Below are 19,734 nucleotides of genomic sequence, written 5' to 3'. Positions count from 1 at the left end.
TCGTACATGTATGCTTAATACATCCTTCAGATCTCAGGATCTTGATGTCTGGAATCTCACCCTCTTCTGTGTAATTTTATTCTTGCATTTGCAGTACAGAGCATTTTGGAGTTGCCCTAGTGATTTTTTTCCTGATGAATTTTCAGTAAATGATTTGTTTATACTGGAAATTTGCACCTGGCTTGTGACAGAAGAGCCCGGTTTGGCCCACTTCTTTCCAAAATGGGCTTTGGAATCAAAGTGCCTGCTGATAGCTGGTTTTCTAGACGAAACTCTGTTTGAAGGAATGGCTGCGTCTTTTTGGTACTACCGTGACTATGGTGTTTCATATTTGATTGAAACAGGTTGCCTTATTTGGATTTTCACATTGTTCACACAAATTACCAATTTGTCCCCTTTTCCAGCTGACAGCTCAGATAATTCAGATTTGGAAGATGACATAATCTTGTCTTTGAATGAGTGAGGAGTAGCCACCCACACAGGATGTTGGCAGCAGGAAATCTCCCTTCTCAGAAGCAAGGAGACCAAACCAGGAGGTGACACTGAGCAGCACCCTCTCAGATCCTAATTCTTGGGAGAACTTTCAAGGAACTCCAACCCTTCAGTTCTTGCGTTGGACAGAAACAGACTCTGGGTACATCCAGAGTCTCTGACAAAGAGACTGGCTGCCTGGGCTTTATTTTCTCTGCCTTCTTCTTTTTGGTTTTTAGGCCGAGATATAACTCCCTTATCTGTGGAGATCTCTGAAGATATTTCACAATATATTTTCTTTGTATAAAGTTCTTTCCTAAAGAACAGAAATAGTTTTATATTGAAACAAAAGATTGAAAAAAAAAGCAGGCAGGTGTTATAAAGAAGGTATGAACTTGTATCTTTCTAATACCTAGTCACCATGGTGAATTTTTGGGAGGAGAAAGAAAGTTTAAAAGGGGCATTTTTACTGAAAAGGGTGGGGAGGGGAGTAAATGAATCATGGTTTGTAAAACTGTGGATGAGTGATATTTTTATTTTAAATATAATTTTGTAATGGAGGTGTTGCCACCTGCTGTGAGATGTTAAATTTTTTTTGTCAAATGCCTGTTGTCTTTTCAAAAGCCCGAGGAGAGTTCCTGCTGTATTAGCCACAGTGAACAACTGGAGATCTGGTTGCAGGAGATGAAGGACTCTCGTCTGTAAGCTCCTCCTTACCCCACATGACCCTTTTTTGTGATTTGAAATTTTAAATCTTTTTTTCCTTCCTTTCTGTCCTTTTGTGTGGAAACTATGAATTGAAGGCCTTTTTCTTTAATGTAAATTGTATTTATTAAAAAATAAATAAAATCCAAGCCCTGTCTGTTTATAATTCCGAGCTGCTGTTTATCCCTAGTCCATCTGTGCTGCTTTGCCCTGGAATGAGATACAAAGGCAGGTTTATTCATTCAGGAGCTGTGACTGCATTTACATCACGATAGCTGACAGTGCTTGTCATTTCTGTAAGAGATATTTTGGAGGATGTGCTTTCTGATACTGTTTGCACAGACTTTTATGAACAGGGACATATAATCTGAAGTTTCTTCCAAGAAGATCATGATCAATAAGAACATGTGAAAGTAGTTCTTCTAAGGCCGGCTTCTTACGCTGGCCAATTTTCTTGTGATGGATAGAGGCACTCTGGGAAGGGAAAGAGATCTCTACTTCTGTTCAGACGAATGAGCTAGGGAGGTACAATTGCTCTCTGTAACCTTTTTCTGAAGGCTGCTGCTTGCTGTACAGCTGCGGTATTCTTCAGGAAAATGCATATGGAAAGTGCTCAGCACTGCATACATTTGTGAATTGAGATGAGTTGTGACTTGTGCTCAATGAGCAGCTTGCCCTAATATCACACTCTCAACAAGGCTCTTTTCAGTGGGGAAGATTTCTGCATATTTGAATTTTGATAAGAAAAAAAATCCCATAAAACAGCCTCAGTATATTCAGTATGCTCATTACCCTTCTACACCTAATGAATATTGAGGACAGCTGAACCTCACTTTAAAAAACCACGATGGGAATGGACCATTTGACCGCCAAATAACTTTTAGGATTAGAAAATGGGGCATCCAATCCTTAGGGTGAAATCCTCCCCAGTGGACTCCTTGAAGACTCAAAATCTGTTCCTTTTAATACTGAAATTGATGGTCAGGGGCCTATCAGTAAAGCAGTGAAACAGGGCCACACACAGACAGGGGAGGTGCTTCTGTGTACCGGAGTACTACCCAAGTATGAAAAAAAATGTTTCTTTAAGGTATCCCCCGGTAAATGAGAGATGAGTGAGCATGGTCATTGCTTTCTAGGAGGCAGAGAATGCTCTGCCTTTAGCATTCAAAAGTACTTTTTTGAGTGTTCCTGGTGCTTCACCTGCTTTATCTTAATCATTCTTATAACAGCCCTGTCATATATTATCCTTACAGTGCAGAGAAGGGGTGGAGGCTGAGAAAAGTGGTGCTTGTCAAGCATCTGCTGAGTTGAGATTTGAACTGACTTCATCACAGCTCACATTTAGTTTCTACTTTTTGAAACGGAGAACCTTGGGTGGGACAAAGTAAGGAATAACATGGCTTGTTTGTTGCATAAACATCAATTGATTTCTTAAGCTAAGCAGCAGAGTAAATTTGTTTATTGAATAATGGTATTTTTGTGGAACCAGAGCACAAAACAAGCATCAGCTATGTAACTGATCCTGTCCTAGGCATGTCTCCTAAGTAGGCCAATTTCTGATATACGAAGTTTTCTGGAGGTGACAGGTTGCGGCCACTGCTCTTCTAATCCATCAAAATGTTCTAAACTTGTAAGTAAAATGACATGTTTACTAGGCAGAGCCTAGTCACCTGCTACATTGCTCTGATCAGGTTCTTCCCACCTCCCACTGTTCATTACGCTGCCTTGCAGAGTTTATTAAAATACTAGATGCAGATGTCTTAGTAAAGTTAATGCCCAAGGCAAAAAGATCTAGATACAGGTGGCTAAAAAGCGAAAACTGCAAGGTTAAATATAGTGCAGATATGGTCAAATGCTCCTTGCATTTTTCCCACATCTAATTCAATTCCTCCCCCCCCCCCCTCCCGAGGATAAAATCTTTTCCGAGATTGTATTTTTACAAAACAGAACTGCCAGCCCAACTATGGATATACTGTGTTTTAGACACACACACACACACACACACACACACACTTATTTTATAATTAACCAGTGACTTACTCATTGTTCTGGTCATTGGAAAGATGAATCATGGGGTAGATGTATCTGTTCAATTGGGTTAGTTACCCTAACATTTTTGGGATACAGTGCCATAGTAAGCACTTTACAAGGTTGGGATGGATCATACCTGTATCATTGCTTTACCTTTTACTTTGTGATTCCCTAGATTTGCGTGTCTGCATTTAAAATTACACACAAATTAGCTCAATCTTGTGGCAAATTTTTTAAATTTTGTGATCCAATTTTTTCTTTTTTTATGTAGACAAGTTTCTGTAAATCAGTGTGATCTGACATTTACTTTAGAAACAGGAAAAGTGCATTTTTAGTTACAGTAACATATTTATGATAGGTGAACTGTTGCTCCCTGACCTACTTTATTTTCTGCAGGGCTTGGAAATCTAGAAAAACTGTTGGGAGAAGCAATCTCCTCTTCAAGCACTGAATATATATTTCTTAAAGCTCCTCTCAGATCTTCTCTGAATAGTAACCAATACACTGAGACAAAATTTAAAGCTATTGAAACTGTTTAAAGCAGGGGGGTTGGAGAGGAGGGAAAGCTATGTCCTTTAACTCCAACTCAAGCACAGTTTCAATCAATGAGACTCAAGCCATCCCGTTACTTAATAGAATATAAACAAATGCGATAATAACTTTAAACACAATGTCCTTACTGGAATCTGTAGTTTATTATTGCTTTATTTGTTATGGTTTTTGGCTTAAAACATAAAATGGGGTGTAGCAGTATCAAATGGTTTTGTTTCAGGCTCTTGCAATAAGCACCTATAAACTAATCATAACTACAGTTATACATGGAGCCAGGCCTAAGGGGTTCAGGGTTAAGTTGCAAGACCTATGGCTCGAGCATGAAAAGAGGTGCATCAACTATCATTTAAATACTGTTCAGTGCTCTCATTTAGAAATAGCAATTTACTAACAAGTGGGGATTGTAATTCTGTAGCAACAAAACAGGAGTCTAGCCACAGTTCATCTGATAAATTGAGCTCCAAATTACAAGCTTGTTAGTCCACACAGTGCCAGTGGACTCCAGTTTTAATATTATGTATCTTTGCTTCCATAGTTTTAGTATACAAGAGGTTTTGTAATCTTGACATTCTCAGATTTTTTAATTCTGAATTCTATTATTAGCATTAATTGATGTAGAAAGAAGCTGGTGAATGGGTGGGGCAAAATCTGAGAAGCCAGAACTGTAGGCTTTAGCACTCTGCTTAGTTTCATGGCTATCCAATTTCCTAAGTTGTCTTTTTTAAATTATGCAAGTTTAGTTAATTGCATAATTTAGATACATGTGGAGCTGGTGGTGTATGTAATGCTAAATGTGGCATGTGTTTACCCATCCCATCTTGTAATGGGAGAAAGCTCTCTAAAACCCACACTACTTCACGAAAGATACTTATCCACTGGACAATCCCCTGTATATTATAATATGCAACCTTCAAGTACTTGTGCTATAAACCAGTGCTGATTTTCTGCTGCACACCAAAATGACCTGGGGGGGGGGGGGACATTAATGTTTGAGAAGGCTAATCAGAAGGGATGATTAGTTGTGAAGTGGACTTCATGAAAGAGGGTTGTGCAAATAGCTTGTAGTAATCCCAAGACAAGGAGTGAGGACAAAAAGTGTGCATGACAACCTCTCGCTCCGGCTGAGTCCCACATTTACCTGCCTAACCTATTATGAATAACTGGAAATAAACTGTTTGGAGATCTTACTATAATATAGTTCACATGTGGTCATACAGCAATTTGCACATTTATTTTTGAGTGGTAACTAAATAAAGAAACTGTTAAATAGAATCATTTAGATTTTGTATCAGGTCCCGCTCAAGTGCCTGGTTATCTGTCTTCCTGAGACGCCTACATTTATTACTGAACAGGATATCTAAAAACAGCTTTGAATTTACAGTATTACAGTCACCTTGAAAATAAACATGATGGTGGGGGGAGAAACAAAGTACTTGTAACAAAGTACTTGCACCAAGATTTGTTGAGGCCTTTAACCAAGCTATACTATTCTGCTCTTTGGTTGTAAAGACTTCAAAAATTCTCCAAGAGAAAGTTGGTCCAATAAAGGATATGTGGCTAACTTGCTAACAATGAGGAAAGAAGCAACCAGACTTCAACTATCAAAGAAATCAAAAGGTCACACAACCAGTATAATAATGTTGAATAGCTGTGTAAGGAAGGGCTGTAATGAACTCAAGTAAGTTGAAACAATTACTTATATCTACTGGAATACAGAACCAGCCACAGCCAAACTACAGAAACCAGGACACTGCACAAAAGTTAAAAATCCATCAGTGAACAAGGCTTTACTGACAACTTCCCATACATTTAAAAAATAAGAACACAGCAGACAGTGTCACGTATTAAAAACAAATAAAATGGGATTCATTAAAATGGTATTAAAATTAATTAGAAACTAACAAAATTGTAGAATTTTACTGGAGGTCTTTTGGGGCCCCACTCAAAATAATTGGCTCTAAAAGCAACCAGGCAGGGTGAGAGACAAAGAAAACATGGAATCAAGAAAGAGAGTAAATGCTAGGCAGTGTCTTTGACTATCACTATCACCATATGTTCTTCTTCTAACTTTCCCAATGTTCTTAGTGCAGACTGGAGGTACTGCTGAGAGAATTCACAAGGAGGGAAAGCATAAAGCATGCCAGTGCTGTCTCTGCCCTTTGCCCCTCCCACAGGAAGGCTGATCACCCCAGCAGCCTGTTTCTGTTTCAAGTAAGAAACCAGATTCCTGAGAAGCCGTCTTTGCAAGCCAGGCTCCACCACAGGGAAGGTCCCTTCGGTGCCTGCTCCTCCTTGGGCTGCCTGGGTAGCCAGCAGTACAGCATAGCCATTAGGGCTTCCTTGCTTGATACGTCGAGTGACTTCATCCAGCTTGGGCTGGTCAAGCCGAAGTCTCTGGGCGATCTTAAGCTGAGTTAGCTTTCCACCAGACAAGTGGTCTTTCAGAAGCCCATTGATGACTCCCAAGTCCCCTTCAAGGATGTGCATAGATGTAGGGAAGCAGCTGTTTTTCAGGACAAGTAACCCGTTCCAGGCAAGCTGCAGTGTATGGGCATAATCTGACAAGCTTTTTAATTTTTTTGTTTCAGATTTTGACTCTTCATGAGTCTTTGATTCAGACTCACCCGTTCGATGATTGCGTTCGCTGTCCCTTTTTTTAGGCTGAGGAGGATCAGATGTTTCACGATGAGGCTTCTCCTCCGATGCATGCCGGTTGTTTTGAAGAGAGTTATTCTGTTCTTTCTCCGCAGCAGATTCTGTAGTGTGGTTCTCCTTTCGAACCCTATCTGGGCTGCGATCTGAAGCTGGCCCAGCCTTTGTCCTGCCTCTGTCTTCATAAGGTGAATGGGCAGACTTCCCACGGTCATTAGAAAGGCTACGGCGTTTACGCCTTTCCTCCCAAGGCTTGAGCACACTGCGGTCACTATCACTGCCCCAACGTTCTCCACTGCGGCTACGTGCTGACCGGCTATAGGGCTCTAGATTATTTCTGCGCTCAGCATTTTTCACAGGGCTGGCCCAATCTGCCTCTAGAAAGCTCCTTTCCCTGTCTGAGTAGAGGAGATGAGGAGGAGTCCTGTCTCTCACCCTTAAGTCTTGCTCTAGATTCCTGTGTCTGCTGTAGCCTTCAGGAAGCAATTCATAGTGTACAGGCAGTGGCGCAGGTTGGTACTGCTGAGGGTATCGTGCCTCTTCAGCTTTGGCAAAGTCCACTCTAAGTCTTCTGTCTGGCCCACCCAAAGGGAAACCTCTCATCTGTGCACAGGCAGCCTGGGCAGCATCCAAACTCTCATACTGAATATAGGCAAAACTGTCCCCCTTCACATAGTCAATAGTCCTAATGCTACCAAAGCGGTCAAATTCCCGGGCAAGAGCAGCTAAGGAAGTACTGGGACCAAGGCCACCCACCCAGAGACGGGTAGTAGGATTAACTTTCCCATAGCCAATTTTGATAGGGTTCCTGCCAACAACCCGGCCAGACATGGCAACCTTGGCCTGATGTGCCATGTCCAAGTTTTGGAACTTAAGAAAAGCATAGGCTCCACCTTGGCCCCGTGCAGGGCGCTTGATCACCACTTCCTCAATGATGCCATATTTTTCAAAAGCACGCCTCAGTTCCACTTCAGAAACATTGTGGTCGAGATTACCAATGAAGAGATTCCGGGTGGCTCTCTGATCATCCTCTGGCATGAGATCCTCCTCAGCCACTATGGGGTAGCCATAGGGGCGCCCACGCTCATCGTACAGCCCATAGTAATCCAGCACCCTCTCCCGCTCCCGAGAGAGCCCCAGAGCAACTGCCTCCAAGGCAAAGGCCGCAGCAGCAGCTTGAGCATGTCGTGGTCTGGGCTCCCTGAGCAAAGGGCTTGCAACAGGAGACAATGATCTCTGTTTATATGGATAAACACCATGGATTGGGGGCAGAAATGCCAACGGTTCAGGGGATGGGGTGGGGGGAGGTGTGCGGCTTCGCCGTCCCCCTCGCAGGTACACAGGCTCCACCTTGAGAGGTCGATCATAAAGGAGAAGCTGTCGAGCTCTGGCATGCCGCCGGGCATCTCGGGCATCTGATGGGTGCCTGAAGTTGACATAGGCGACACGGCCAAGATCGGGAGTATGGGAGAGTTTGACGCTGATATCACTGGCACCACCGCTGGCAAACCTCTGGAACTGGCGAAAGAGCCCATCCTCCAGCAGCTGATCAGGCAGAGCCGGGCTCAGGCCACTCACCAGCAGGGTCTTGTACTCGCTGGAGCCCGGGGGTTCCCCTGCCAGCCCCACCCCAGCTGCCAATCCCAGCCCGGGCGCCAGGAGCAGGGACGGTGCGGCAACCGGCGGGGGCCCGCCAAGCAGCAAGGAGGGTGCCACAACCGCTGCCGGTGGCGCTTTGGCCTTGGCCACCCCCAGGGCCCGTGAAGACGAGGAAGGCGGCGGCGGCGCGGCGGCGGCGGCCTGGCTGCTGCTGCCGCTCCTGGCGCTCGAGGAGGCTGCACGGTGGTTGGAGTCGCCGCCTCCAGGCCGCTCCTCCCCGCGGTGGCTGCGCGAGCTGGAGCCGCCTGGCGCGGACTTGTCCCGACTGGAGCGCGACGAGGCGGAGGCTGCCGAGCTTCGGTGCGGGCCCCGCCGGCTGCTGCTGCTGCTCCCGCCGCTGGCGCTGCTCTCGCGCTCGCGCTCGCGCGGCCTCTTGGCGGAGGAGGTGCCCCGCGTTCCCCCCGACCCGGCCGGGCTGGAATCCCGCTCGCTCCCCCGCTTCATGGCTCCGGGGCCCGCGGCTCAGGAGGCGCCTCCGGCGGCAGCTGCCATCTTGGACAAAAGGGAACGAACGAAGGCGGCTCTGCCCAGTTGCCGCGCCGTGCGCGCCTGCTACGTCATCAGCCCGCGTCCCCGCCGCAAGCGAGCCAGCTGGCGACGGGCCGCTCCTGCGCTTAATGGCTCGGGCAGTGGCGGTGCTGCGCGACGCTCCCCTCCCTCCGTGGAAGGGAAGGGGCGGGGGAGGAACTGCTGCTTGCGTCGCGTCTCAGGGCGACAAGGCCTCCAGGCGCCCTTGTGGCCTGAGCTGCCCGCTCGCCCGCCTCTCGTCCTCTTCAGACCGCGCGGCAAGCGGCCCTTTTTTACGGCCACAGCCCTTTCTCTTTTGCATCGAACAGCAGCGCAGCACACACGAGTCAAGCAGGTGAAACTTTCGCCACTGCTTTGCATGTCAGTCTACTATGAGACCCAGGACAGCAAGAATAGGCGGGAAACGTTGGCAACCTGTCGCCAGCATGTTATTTGGTAATCCCTATCCAGCCGCTAAAAAACGGTTTTACACCGTTTTGTGGGTGTAATTGTACCGGAAATACAGTAAAGCATACCAAAATAATATTTCACACTAGAGACAAAAATGCCACATTATGTCACTCCACTATATTGACACCTTTGTACAGTGGCTCATCCCTTCAGAAATGGTAAACGCCTACAGTTAAATCGGATCCGAAACCCTTTTCTTGCAGAGGACTGTTAATTTTGTATTAGTAAAGCACTTTTCTCTTTATACTAATTTCCTTATCTTTTACTTAGTTCCGTTATTACTTGGAATAGTAAAGATAAGTATATTATAAACACGATTGTTTGACACTTTTGTCTTTTAATCTACACATCTTTTCCTTCTAGTGCTCTGATTCTTAAAGCTGGTAGACTGAGATTTGCACATTTGGCATCTTTGGTTTAAGCAAAAAAAAATCAATCAGATAGCCTTTGCTATCTAACACATTTCATCAAGTTAGTATTTATTCAAAACAACTGTACATCTACTATTCTACTAACAGCTCTTATTTAAAATTGGAACTGATGAGTTCTTTTCAAAGAAGGTAGTGGTATCTCTTAACCAGTAAATACACTGTCCTAAAATGAAGTCCCTAGAAGTTCCCTTTCCTACTTTCCTAGACGTTTTTGCAAATTATTACAACCAGAAACAATAAAGCAGCCTTGTTATCTTACCAAGTGACATCTTAGCTAATGCATTCTCAAACAACGCAAAGGTACACCCAAATCTTACATAGTCTAATATCAAATGTAGCTGAAGATCTACTTTGACTCCAACACTTGCATTAAATTCACAGTAGGCAGACTGGATTTCTTAATTTTATTTTAAAAATCCCATACATATGTTGATATCTTAGCATAAATCAGACAAGAAATAACTAGAGACATGAGGCAGTTGAACCAAAATTGCAAGAACCTCTTCAATTTGACATTTCAATCTCAGTTAAATAAGTTACAAAAACAGCTTCCCGTAAAGAAAATAGAATGATTAACATAAGTTTGTGTATGACAGGCTAATGTGCTAGAGACCACTACAGTGGTCAGAGGTCTGTCCGTGAACTGGCTGCCTTTGGTGCATATTTTGGCATCAGTTCATTTATTTTGCGAATGTAGTCCGATTTTTCAGCACAGCCTTTACATGTTTCACCCCAGTCGTCTAGAATTTTCTTCAGTTCTTTGACTTTCAGCTTCTTCAGATCTACAGTGCTTAAGTCAATCTGTTTATCTGATGGGAAGGAAGAGAACTGGTAAATACAATACCTTACATAGTAGCATACACCTTAATGCTGTACAGACCCACTATTGTGACACAGTTTGAGAGCCAGTTTGGTGTAGTGGTTAAGAGCGTGGGACTCTAATCTGGAGAGCCAGGTTTGATTCCCCACTCCTCCACTTGAAGCCAGCTGGGTGACCTTGGGCTAGTCACAGTTCTCTGAAGCTCTCTCAGCCCCACCCACCACACAGGGTGTTTTGTTGTGGGGATAATAGTAACATACTTTGTAAACCGCTCTGAGTGGGTGTTAAGTCATCCTGAAGGGTGGTATATAAATCAAATATTATTACAACCTAAGCATATGCACATTCCATTGGGACTTACTCCCAGTTGTATATAGATCTCATAGCTTTAGATAACAGCTGGACCTTCTGCAAGTCTTGAAAACATATCTTTAAAACTGTATTTACCCAACTCCCTCCACTGTGCTTGTTATCTTTCATTAGAAGAAAAGCATCATAGTTAATGGAGATACTGTTCCTCTTTACAATGCCTATTTGACAGTCTAAAAAACATGAACTATGTCATTGTTACAACTATGGGCTAGAACACCTAATAACTTCTTTTAATTTACAAAAGCATAAACTTTCATAGATTGCAGTTTACACCAAATAGTAGAGGGGAATGCAACCTATGGCTCTAGAACTGAATGTGGCTCTTAACACTCCCCCCCCCTTTAAATTAAGGTATATTGGAGGGACAGATGGGACAGTAGAAAAAACAGTATGTGAAAGGAATGGCAGACAAAGAGTAGAGATGCTTACAGGATGGGGAATGATAGAGGTGAATAGTTGCTGGTATGTAAACCATGTGCCAATATGCTAAAATAATTGTACAAAGTGTTCTTGTGTGCACCATTACTTAATAAAGGACTCACAACCACCAGTGTTTGGGCTGCAGAAAATTTATTATTATTAAACAACTTGTCAATTATTGGTAATGATGTATACTTTCAGTTATGCAAATGGGTTTGCTAATAGCCGCTCTTTGGTAACCTCTTAATTTTGACATAGTTTGGCTTCAGTTAGAAAAGGCAGCTGATCCCTGTCAAAGAACCTTGGGTGAGGTTTAGATGGATTGATGATAGTATACCACAAAGCAGGAACATATCATTTTATTCAAATCAGCAAGCTTGTTTCTTCTTACCAGGTGTTCAGAAGCTTGCAGATTGGAACAAATAAGAATGAACTACTGAACTGTCAATAGTGTAAGGTTGTAAAGATGCAAAAGAAAAACAAGTCAATATATTTGTTGCATGTATAAAGTCACTGGGGAAATGGGGACCATATATTGTTAATATTAACAAAGATCAATGTTTTCTGCCAAGAAGCCCATAAAGGTCATTTGAGTTGACTAGTATAGAGTAGAATTCAGATTTGAGGATTTCAAAAAAGTGCCCCCTCCAAGCTAACTTCTATAGGTTATTTATACAACTTCCTCCCTTTTGTATAAGATGTAAAAAGAAGGAGTAAAAGCTATAACGAAGTTTCGGCAACCAGAGTTTGTAGATGCCACCTTCATTTTCACAAATAATGTCATAATGAAAACTCAAAACAACCCCTCGTTTTAGAAATATCACAAGGGAGAGTAGATTGAAGGAACAAGCAGAAAGAGGAGACTCCTGCAAAAAAGTTATTAATTCTAAAAAGGCACCTAACTAAACCAGGCAAAGGGCATGACACTGTCCATTTCCTTAAAACAGGACATCTGGACATATAAGGTACATTGTTCAGAAAATGAGATCCCAATAGTTATTCTTTCTAAGGTTGCTTGTAGTCTATCTTACTTGCAATACTCAGAGAACAATTAGCTCCCACATTGCTTAGCTGATAGTCTCATTGTGCATTGTGATTCTACTAGCAACCCTTTGCACATGTTAAAGTTGACTTTTCCAAACCCTCTTCTACAAGTTCACCATTTCCCTCCTAGAAATGGATTCTGAACTATTATATTTGTCATTATGGTGATGGTCTAATTCATCCTATTTCACACAGTGCAGGGCCTGTGACATGAAACCTGACCAATGCATATGAATTAGGCAAATGTTTTATTCACCAGGCCAAACACTGACTAATTCTGTGCATGAGCCATATTATATACAAGACAGCCCTACCCCAGCACAGTAACCGTAACAGATACAAAGAACTAGGTTGCCTGACCATCACAAGACTTCTTACTGCTTATATTTATATCCAACCTTTATGCCATCATGGAACTTGGGGAAGAGTACAGAAGGTTTCTAAAGGTGTTTCATCCAAGACACAGATCAGATCCAATTGATATAGCAACCTTGCTGAAGGTATGTGCCTTTCATCTATACCAGGGTGCCTCTTTACAAAGGGATGCTCAACACAGGTGACTCATCCAGAACTAAAGCCTTCCCACATTAGCATAAATTAACCTCAACCATCTCAGAAGATAAGGAACATATAAAGAAATCTGGATACATGTCAAAAACAGCCAACCTGAGTGAACAAATCCAATAAACCCTTGATCATACATCTGCTTTTACTCACCATACTTCAGCTCACAGATCTGACTATCTTTCTTCTTCAGCTTCTCACAAACCTTTTCTACAGGAATATGATTACTTAAAGGTTTTGACACCTCATTAATGATTTTAGTGGCTGCATCACTGGTTGCTCCAATGTAATAGCACTAGGAGAAAAAGCAGAAAGTGTGTTTACTGGAATTAACAATTACAGACGTTTTTCTTTCATTGCAGCTTTTTCTAGGAATTTGTCAGATCTCACAAAATTGAAAGTGATAGCTATTAGCTTAACATCTTCAAAGATTTCTCTCTCAAAAATAAAAATAAAGTAACAACATTACTACAATACTGCGTTTTCTCAGTATTTAGATGATTTTTTTATATATTTTACGTTTTCCTTTATATGAAGCAATGTCCATTGCCACTTTAAGGTCAAGAAGGAATTTTTCTACAGGCCAGATCGGCCAGGGATCTTGGGAGGTTTTTTGCCTTCCTCTGGGCATTGAGCAGAGGGGGTCATTGGGGGAGTGGGGAGGTAGTTGTGAATTTCCTGGGGTCCCTTCCAGCTCTCTCTTTCTTTAAGCAACTCAAAGCTTCAACCACATAGAGGCAGGATGTTGTTTAAGATGGTTCTAATGAATCAACATGACTACCTGATCACAGGTCATTTGGCTTTTCCTCAATAGCTGACCATCTGAATTGCTTACATTTGTTTCTGACTTGTTTGTGGTTTTGAGACTCAAGATGTTAAAGTCTGAATTATAAAGTCAGGAAACTTAGCTGCTATAGCTTAGCAAACTTATCATCCTACTCAATACCCATTAATTCATGTTATTCCTCCTACCTCTGGTTACCCCAAGTGCAGTTCAGTGAATGAGGGAAGAAAATGAACTCTTATTCTCTTAAAATTGTTTGTATCTGGATCTGGGTTTCAGGAATACCATAAAATGAATCAGTATCCCCCAAATCAAGGTTGGCTTCTCTAATCTGGTTCAATAGGATTAGAGAATCCCTAATGTATCCAGCCATTAATCTTATAAGGAAATCTATCTGGGGAGCTGAGAAGGGCATTTTCAAGCAAACCCCACCATATTTGCACTAAATCTACTCCTTGTATGCTAGAGACCCCTCAAGTTTCACGACAATTGGACCCAGGGGTCCAATTCCATGAACCTATGAACAAGCTGCCCCCAGCCACTCTCCCTTTGTTTCCTATGGGAGAAATATTTCCAGTTTCCAAGCAAAGATATATCTTAGGCAAAGGCAACCCCTGGCCAAAAGCCCAGTCCCAATGCTACTCCCACTCCCAATGCAAGCGGAACCAGTAAAGCCCAGCAGAACCAAATTACAGCAAGGGAACAAATGTCAAACTAGAGAACCCCACTGTTAAACCAAAGCATCCCCAAATTGAAGCAAGGGGTGTTTGCCAAAACCCGGACAAGCAGTGGCACAGAGTTTAAAAGGCAACTTCCAGTGACAGCTTTAAGGGCTCTTTTGGAGCTTGGGGGTGGAGGTGGGACAGCCCTCGTGGAGGAGAAAAGCAGGCAGCAGAGGTGGAGCAGCAGTGAGAGGACAAGGCAGCAGTGCAAAGTGGCTTGAAGTGTCAAGAGGACTCAGGCAAGCTCCACAGCAGGAGAGTGGTGTCAAGCGAGTGTGGTGGGGAAAGTAGCAGACACTGTATGGTGGGGGAGTGCAGTCGGGTAAGTAGCAGAGAGTAGCCCACTTGAAACAAAGGGTGTCATGAGAGCATGGGCCAAGAGAGGCATGGGGTCTTGTCCTCCTCCCGTGCCTGGGGGAAAAAAAACTTAACCATTAACCAGATTAAACTGAATAATGAGGCCCATTAGAATCTGTCTTCAAATCTGATCTGGGATTCTTCAATGTGATCCAACGTGGCCAGATCATGCTGGATAAACATAAATCCAGCTATTTACCAATCACAAATCTTGGATCGCACACCCTACTTATCACTTCATATTTCTGGTAGCAGGAGATATATCTAGTCCCAAGTCACTGTTCGAATTGTCAAGGTTGTGCGCATTTACAGACCTAGACACCTGTCAGGAATTTCTGTCATGAAACTAAAAAATTCTGCATCAGTTGGCTCCAGAACCCAACTCTCATTACTGTTACACTTACCAGCCGGTTCTCTTTGCCTTTTGTCTCTTTACAGGATTTCAAGAGCTCTTTTTCAATACTGGCTGGTGTAAATTCAGCATTTTTGTCCTTTAAACTCTGGTAGAATCTTCCCATGAATGACATACATACTGTGAAGGGAAAAAGAGATGGGAAGGCTTGTAATGCAGATTATCTTGCCATTGCAAACAGAATGGATGAAACTCCGTTTTCTATAAATTAAATGTAAACCGTCCTACGAAGTTCATAAAGTAATTTGACAGACATGAATGAAGAACACATCAAGACACAACCTATACTGATGATGATAATAAAGAGACATTGTACACTCAACATACTAGAAAAGCAATGATCAATGGAAGAATATGCATGCCTACCTTGGATTCACTGAAGGCAAAAGCTACAAACGGTAGGTGCAAGTCACTACAGCCATGTGCTCTGTCACAAGGTGTAGAATGGCATGCACTTCCTCTTCTCAGTTTATAACTAGAGGCGGTATTTGGTACTTTGCCATATGCCCAGTTTCCACCCATATCAGATAAGAGACACACATCGTCTTAATGTATGCTTGCTCTTAAACTTCACTCCAGATATAAATTTTAGGAGCTTCCCTATCACAACCAGGAGCAACAGTAATACAGGCCAACAATACACATGCAAGCCTGTGATGTAATTGGGACTTAACTGCCTGTAGACAACTTAACAAAAGTCTGGGTTCTTACATGTGTTTGTTCAATGACTGAGAACCTTCCCCCCAAACACTGGCAATGTGGAAGTCATTGTTCCTTTCTCTGCTGCTGGCACAATGCAAAAAATCACAAAGCCATGTGGAGAGAGCCCAGGACAACATTTTGCAGATCCCAGAGCATTAAGCTTTCATAGAGAGAAGTTCAGCAGCTGAATCCTTGCATTACAGTGGTGGAATAGGAAGACACTGTACCGCAGCAACTTATACCCTCTTATTTGATACTCTAGAACACAGCCTATTTCACCAATAAAGTAAACGGGAATACTGTACATATATGTTTAGGGGTTACGTTCAACACTAAAAGAAACTATGGTTGCAGTGCAGAAAATTAGTTAAGGTGACAGCCCTGTATTTAACTATTTTTAGGAGCGCTATTCTGGCTTTAAAATTGTAGTGCCCTACTATTTGCCGATAGTTAAAGATACCTTATTTTCTAAACTTGATGTCAGGCTGGCCACAATGCTCACTTACCTAAGGAATTGTATGGCATCTGGCTCTGCATTATATAGACACATTTAGAAGCATGAAGTAGGCATCACTACAGAGGAGTAAGCCTCTCCCCAATTCTTCTTACTGAGCATCTTCCCTCTCTTTACTGGTGAATTAGTAGACACAATGCCAGTACCAAAACTGCCTATGTCCTTTTGAAAAAAAGAGAGTATTTCCCAGTTCCATAACTGGTTGTACAAATATATACTCCCTAATTTAGTTCAGCACCTACTCACCAGTGGATGTCCATGCTCCTGTCCCGGAAGCCACAGGAACAAGTTAAATATTCCTGCATGACTTCTCTAGCATTGCTCAATTTAGCTTGAATTCATCAATAGTGGTAGTTCTGCAGTTATCATTAGGATAGTTTCTACATACTTGAGAGAGGCAGAAAAATATTACTGCATCTCTGAAAATTCTTCAGGGTAATTTAAAGACTTTTCTTTACTGGGAGGGCTTCAACTTGGACTAAAATAGGAGAGTGGGTTATACCCCTAAGCCTGCTAATTGTTTAAAAGATTTTTAGGATGATTTTTCCCCTAATTGTTTTATTTTAAACTTGTAAGTTTCTTTCCTTTATTTATTTATACTCCATATTTCTCCTCAATGGGGATCCAAAGCTGTTCACAGTGTTCTAATCTCTTCCATTTTATCCTCACAGCAACCCTGCAAAGTAAGTTAGGCTGAGAGACTGTAATTGGCCCAAGATCACCAAGCAAGCTTCCAAAGATCCTAGATCCCAGTGTGAACCTCCCAGATCCTAGTCTGACACTCTAACCACTTCTCCATGCTGCATGAAAAAGCAGCCTATAAATACTATAAATTAGTACACTTGATTGGATCCCAACAATACTTTTCCCTGACTGGGGGCAGGAGTTCCACTGACTCTCCTCAAGAAATCTTTGACTCATGCTGATTTAGGCTGCAGCAAAAAAGGGAGTGTGAGAGAGATCACACTCTTTTCTATCAGCGGAGGCTTTTTAGTGGAATTCAAGCTATTAAAACAATGAAAAAATGTAAGTGTCCCAATGATGACTGAGTATGTTCATTTGGCTTCTATGAGGTACAAAAAAGGTGAAGGCTATTGAAGAGAAGAATACAAAGGGGAGAGAAACTATCCCAATGAAACACCTAACAGCAAAGGGGAATGGAAAGTAGTACACAATATAATATAGCTGTGTCTGCATGTGTAATATCTATCCCTCTTTGGAGAAGTTTAAGGGAAACTTTCCATCCTCCAATACTAACTGCTTCTCAAACTCTTCCAGGAAGAGGTAAAGATCCTCCCTCCACACACACACACACACACTTGCATTACACTACTTTAAATGATTCCTGCTCACTTAGTCCAGGAACCCTAACAGCCAAGATTATTAAAGTGCTACATTCCTTGACTGCCAGAAGTCAAAGATAGAGGACCCCCTAAAAACACTGCCTAGCCATTGACCTCAGCAGGCTCTTGCAATCATGGTGCCCCAACCTTTATCTCTCAGAGACCGCCCCCCCCCCAACCGTTAAGGACAGCCATGTTCATCATCTGTTAACTGCCATGTGATCAGCTTGGCTGTATGAAACCATCACCACTGATAAATTATCCTAAATAAAGTTTTATATGTAAACAAAAATCATCCAATGGGACAATGTTAACAAAATGTAGCTACAGAAGTCAGCACCAGCCGCATCTTATTTTCAGCTGCTCGATAAGACTGTGGCTCAGCAAGGGTCAACTGCTAAAATAAGTATGTCATGTGCCTGAACTTGACAAACTTTCCCCCAGAAACCTATATATGAAATCCCAGGAGTGTAGCGAATGATTATCATTTATCATTGGGGAAAGCACAGCATACATTTAAGATCATTCCATTAGTACTTATTTTTCATATTTCTACAAAGGCAATGTGCCATTGATATACTTCAATAAGCCCAAAGTAAGCCTTTGACCCGAATATACATGAATAAAATCAACAAGTTAGAAGTTATCTTAAGTAACATTGCACTTTCTTCACACAGTATGGACTGGATTACAAGCAATGTATGCCTCTTCCAATATAAGGCAGTTCACTCACACCATCTCTGCCTCAGGGTGAGAACAGAAGGCCAATTCCACAGGAAAGGGCTTTCAAACTGTCGAAATAGCCATTTGATAGGGCGGATTCACTCGTGTCACAATTACCATGACTGTGTGAAACAGTAGTTATTAACCTCACATATGTACTCTCAGTGTTGCTGTACAGCAATTACAACGTGCAGCAGTCACCAGATACCAGAGCCCTCTCTTATTTCCCACTTATACAGCATCCTTCTCAAGGCCAAGCCGACAAAGGCATGTTGGGATCCAGTTTCACCCACCTCCCTTACCTGGTACCGACACCGGCTTAATCACAGCCTAGATACTGCTAAAGGAAGAAGCAGGAGTCGGCGCGTATTTCTCACTGGCCGGTCGGCTGCCACAACCCTCCTCAAAGAACTTCTCCAGGCTTCTTGGCAACAGGCTCCTTCCGTGCCAAGAGGACCGGGCCACTTCGTTCTCTTCTCCAACGTCCACTGTCTGCCAGGCTCCTCCCCACCCCTTAAGGTTACAATAACTCTGCGAAATGGCCTCTCATGACCCTCATTCGGGCACAGCGGGAACGACGGAGAGAGCCCTTGTCCCACAGAGGCTCCTAGGCGACGGCCGCCACGGCTAGACTCTTCGAGGACGCCTCCCACCGGACACGCCGGCTCCCCCCACCCGCCCGCCCCCGACTCACCTTCGCAGTCGCCCTCTCGCAAAGCTCGGCTATCGCCCGGGAGCACGATTAAGGCCAGCGCCGCCCAGAGCCCGTTGGCCGCCCGCATCCTCCACTTCAGCTTCTCGCTCCGCTCACTCTGAGCACTCTCGCAGCCGGCACCTTGACGACACACTGACCGCCCACTCGCCACTCCATTGGCTGCCCCATCCTCCCTTTCCTACATCCCGGACAGCCATTGGTCCAGTCTGCTCAAGGACTCCACGCTACTTTTCCTGGTTGGCCAGGCGACTTTCGGGACAGGAGAGTTGGCGGCTGCCGATTGGCTGAATGACCTCTGAATGAAAAGGGGGAGAGACCCATTTTTCGAACAAACCTGACCCATGTTTATTGAGGGCGAACGGAATCTAGGGATTAACGGTGTGGTGATATTTGTTTGAGGCGCTTCAAGGCGGTTTCGACAGCGAGTGGAGCTGACTTGAGTTAATAAGCAACCGCATGTTTACTCACACGTATAATACGTGGCCCCGCATATCGTGTTTTGCGCGTGAGCGGCCTTTTCCTGGCATATCGTCGGAGCCGTTTCATAGTCCAGCTCTTCAAATACACGTGTTGAGTCGTAATTGAGCAGCGGAGCCTTCGGCCCGCCTCCTCGACTCCTTCCCCAGCCCGGGGAAATTTCTTGCGTGGAACGCGGAACGCCGCCTCTCGGAGGCTCCGTGGTCCAGTACCTCATATTTGGCAGAGCGAGTCCGTTTGTCCTGTTTCCGACCTCTTTGAAAAGGAGAAGAAAATTAAAAATAAG

General features: G+C 43.5%; 3 protein-coding genes across 4 annotated transcripts in view; 1 reads left to right on the top strand and 2 right to left on the bottom strand.

The window, feature by feature from the left end:
* DCAF1 (DDB1 and CUL4 associated factor 1) overlaps positions 1–1,325 on the top strand; it is a 62,403-nt gene extending 61,078 nt beyond the window's left edge. For both annotated transcript variants that reach the window (XM_054976279.1, XM_054976278.1), the window contains exon 24: positions 405–1,325. In XM_054976279.1, the coding sequence (XP_054832254.1) occupies positions 405–463 (59 nt within the window). In that variant the 3' untranslated portion in view covers positions 464–1,325. The remainder of the gene's footprint in view (positions 1–404) is intronic.
* Positions 1,326–5,520: 4,195 nt separating this feature from the next.
* Positions 5,521–8,560, bottom strand: RBM15B (RNA binding motif protein 15B). The gene has a single exon (XM_054978651.1). It carries the CDS (start codon positions 8,512–8,514, stop codon positions 5,779–5,781), a length of 2,736 nt encoding a protein of 911 aa, XP_054834626.1. The 5' UTR covers positions 8,515–8,560; the 3' UTR covers positions 5,521–5,778.
* A 1,309-nt stretch (positions 8,561–9,869) lies between these two features.
* MANF (mesencephalic astrocyte derived neurotrophic factor) lies at positions 9,870–19,092 on the bottom strand. The gene is made up of 4 exons (XM_054975319.1): positions 18,951–19,092; positions 14,967–15,094; positions 12,853–12,994; positions 9,870–10,288 (listed from the first exon to the last, which is right to left on the bottom strand). Exons 1-4 carry the CDS (start codon positions 19,036–19,038, stop codon positions 10,104–10,106), a joined length of 543 nt encoding a protein of 180 aa, XP_054831294.1. The 5' UTR covers positions 19,039–19,092; the 3' UTR covers positions 9,870–10,103.
* Between the last annotated feature and the right edge of the window lie 642 nt (positions 19,093–19,734).

Source organism: Eublepharis macularius, chromosome 4 (assembly GCF_028583425.1).
Source record: "Eublepharis macularius isolate TG4126 chromosome 4, MPM_Emac_v1.0, whole genome shotgun sequence".
Classification (NCBI taxonomy): Eukaryota; Metazoa; Chordata; class Lepidosauria; order Squamata; family Eublepharidae; genus Eublepharis; species Eublepharis macularius.
This window is presented reverse-complemented; position numbering and strand designations above follow the sequence as displayed.

Bases quoted from the DNA above. Each gene is read 5' to 3' on its own strand.
- RBM15B (XM_054978651.1), bottom strand. From the start codon at position 8,514: ATGAAGCGGGGGAGCGAGCGGGATTCCAGCCCGGCCGGGTCGGGGGGA.
- MANF (XM_054975319.1), bottom strand. From the start codon at position 19,038: ATGCGGGCGGCCAACGGGCTCTGGGCGGCGCTGGCCTTAATCGTGCTC. The intron at 12,995-14,966 runs GTAAGTGTAACA...TTTTTCTCCTAG, and splicing joins AAGGCAAAGAGAACCGGCTG to TGCTATTACATTGGAGCAAC. The intron at 10,289-12,852 runs GTGAGTAAAAGC...CCTTCCCATCAG, and splicing joins GATCTGTGAGCTGAAGTATG to ATAAACAGATTGACTTAAGC.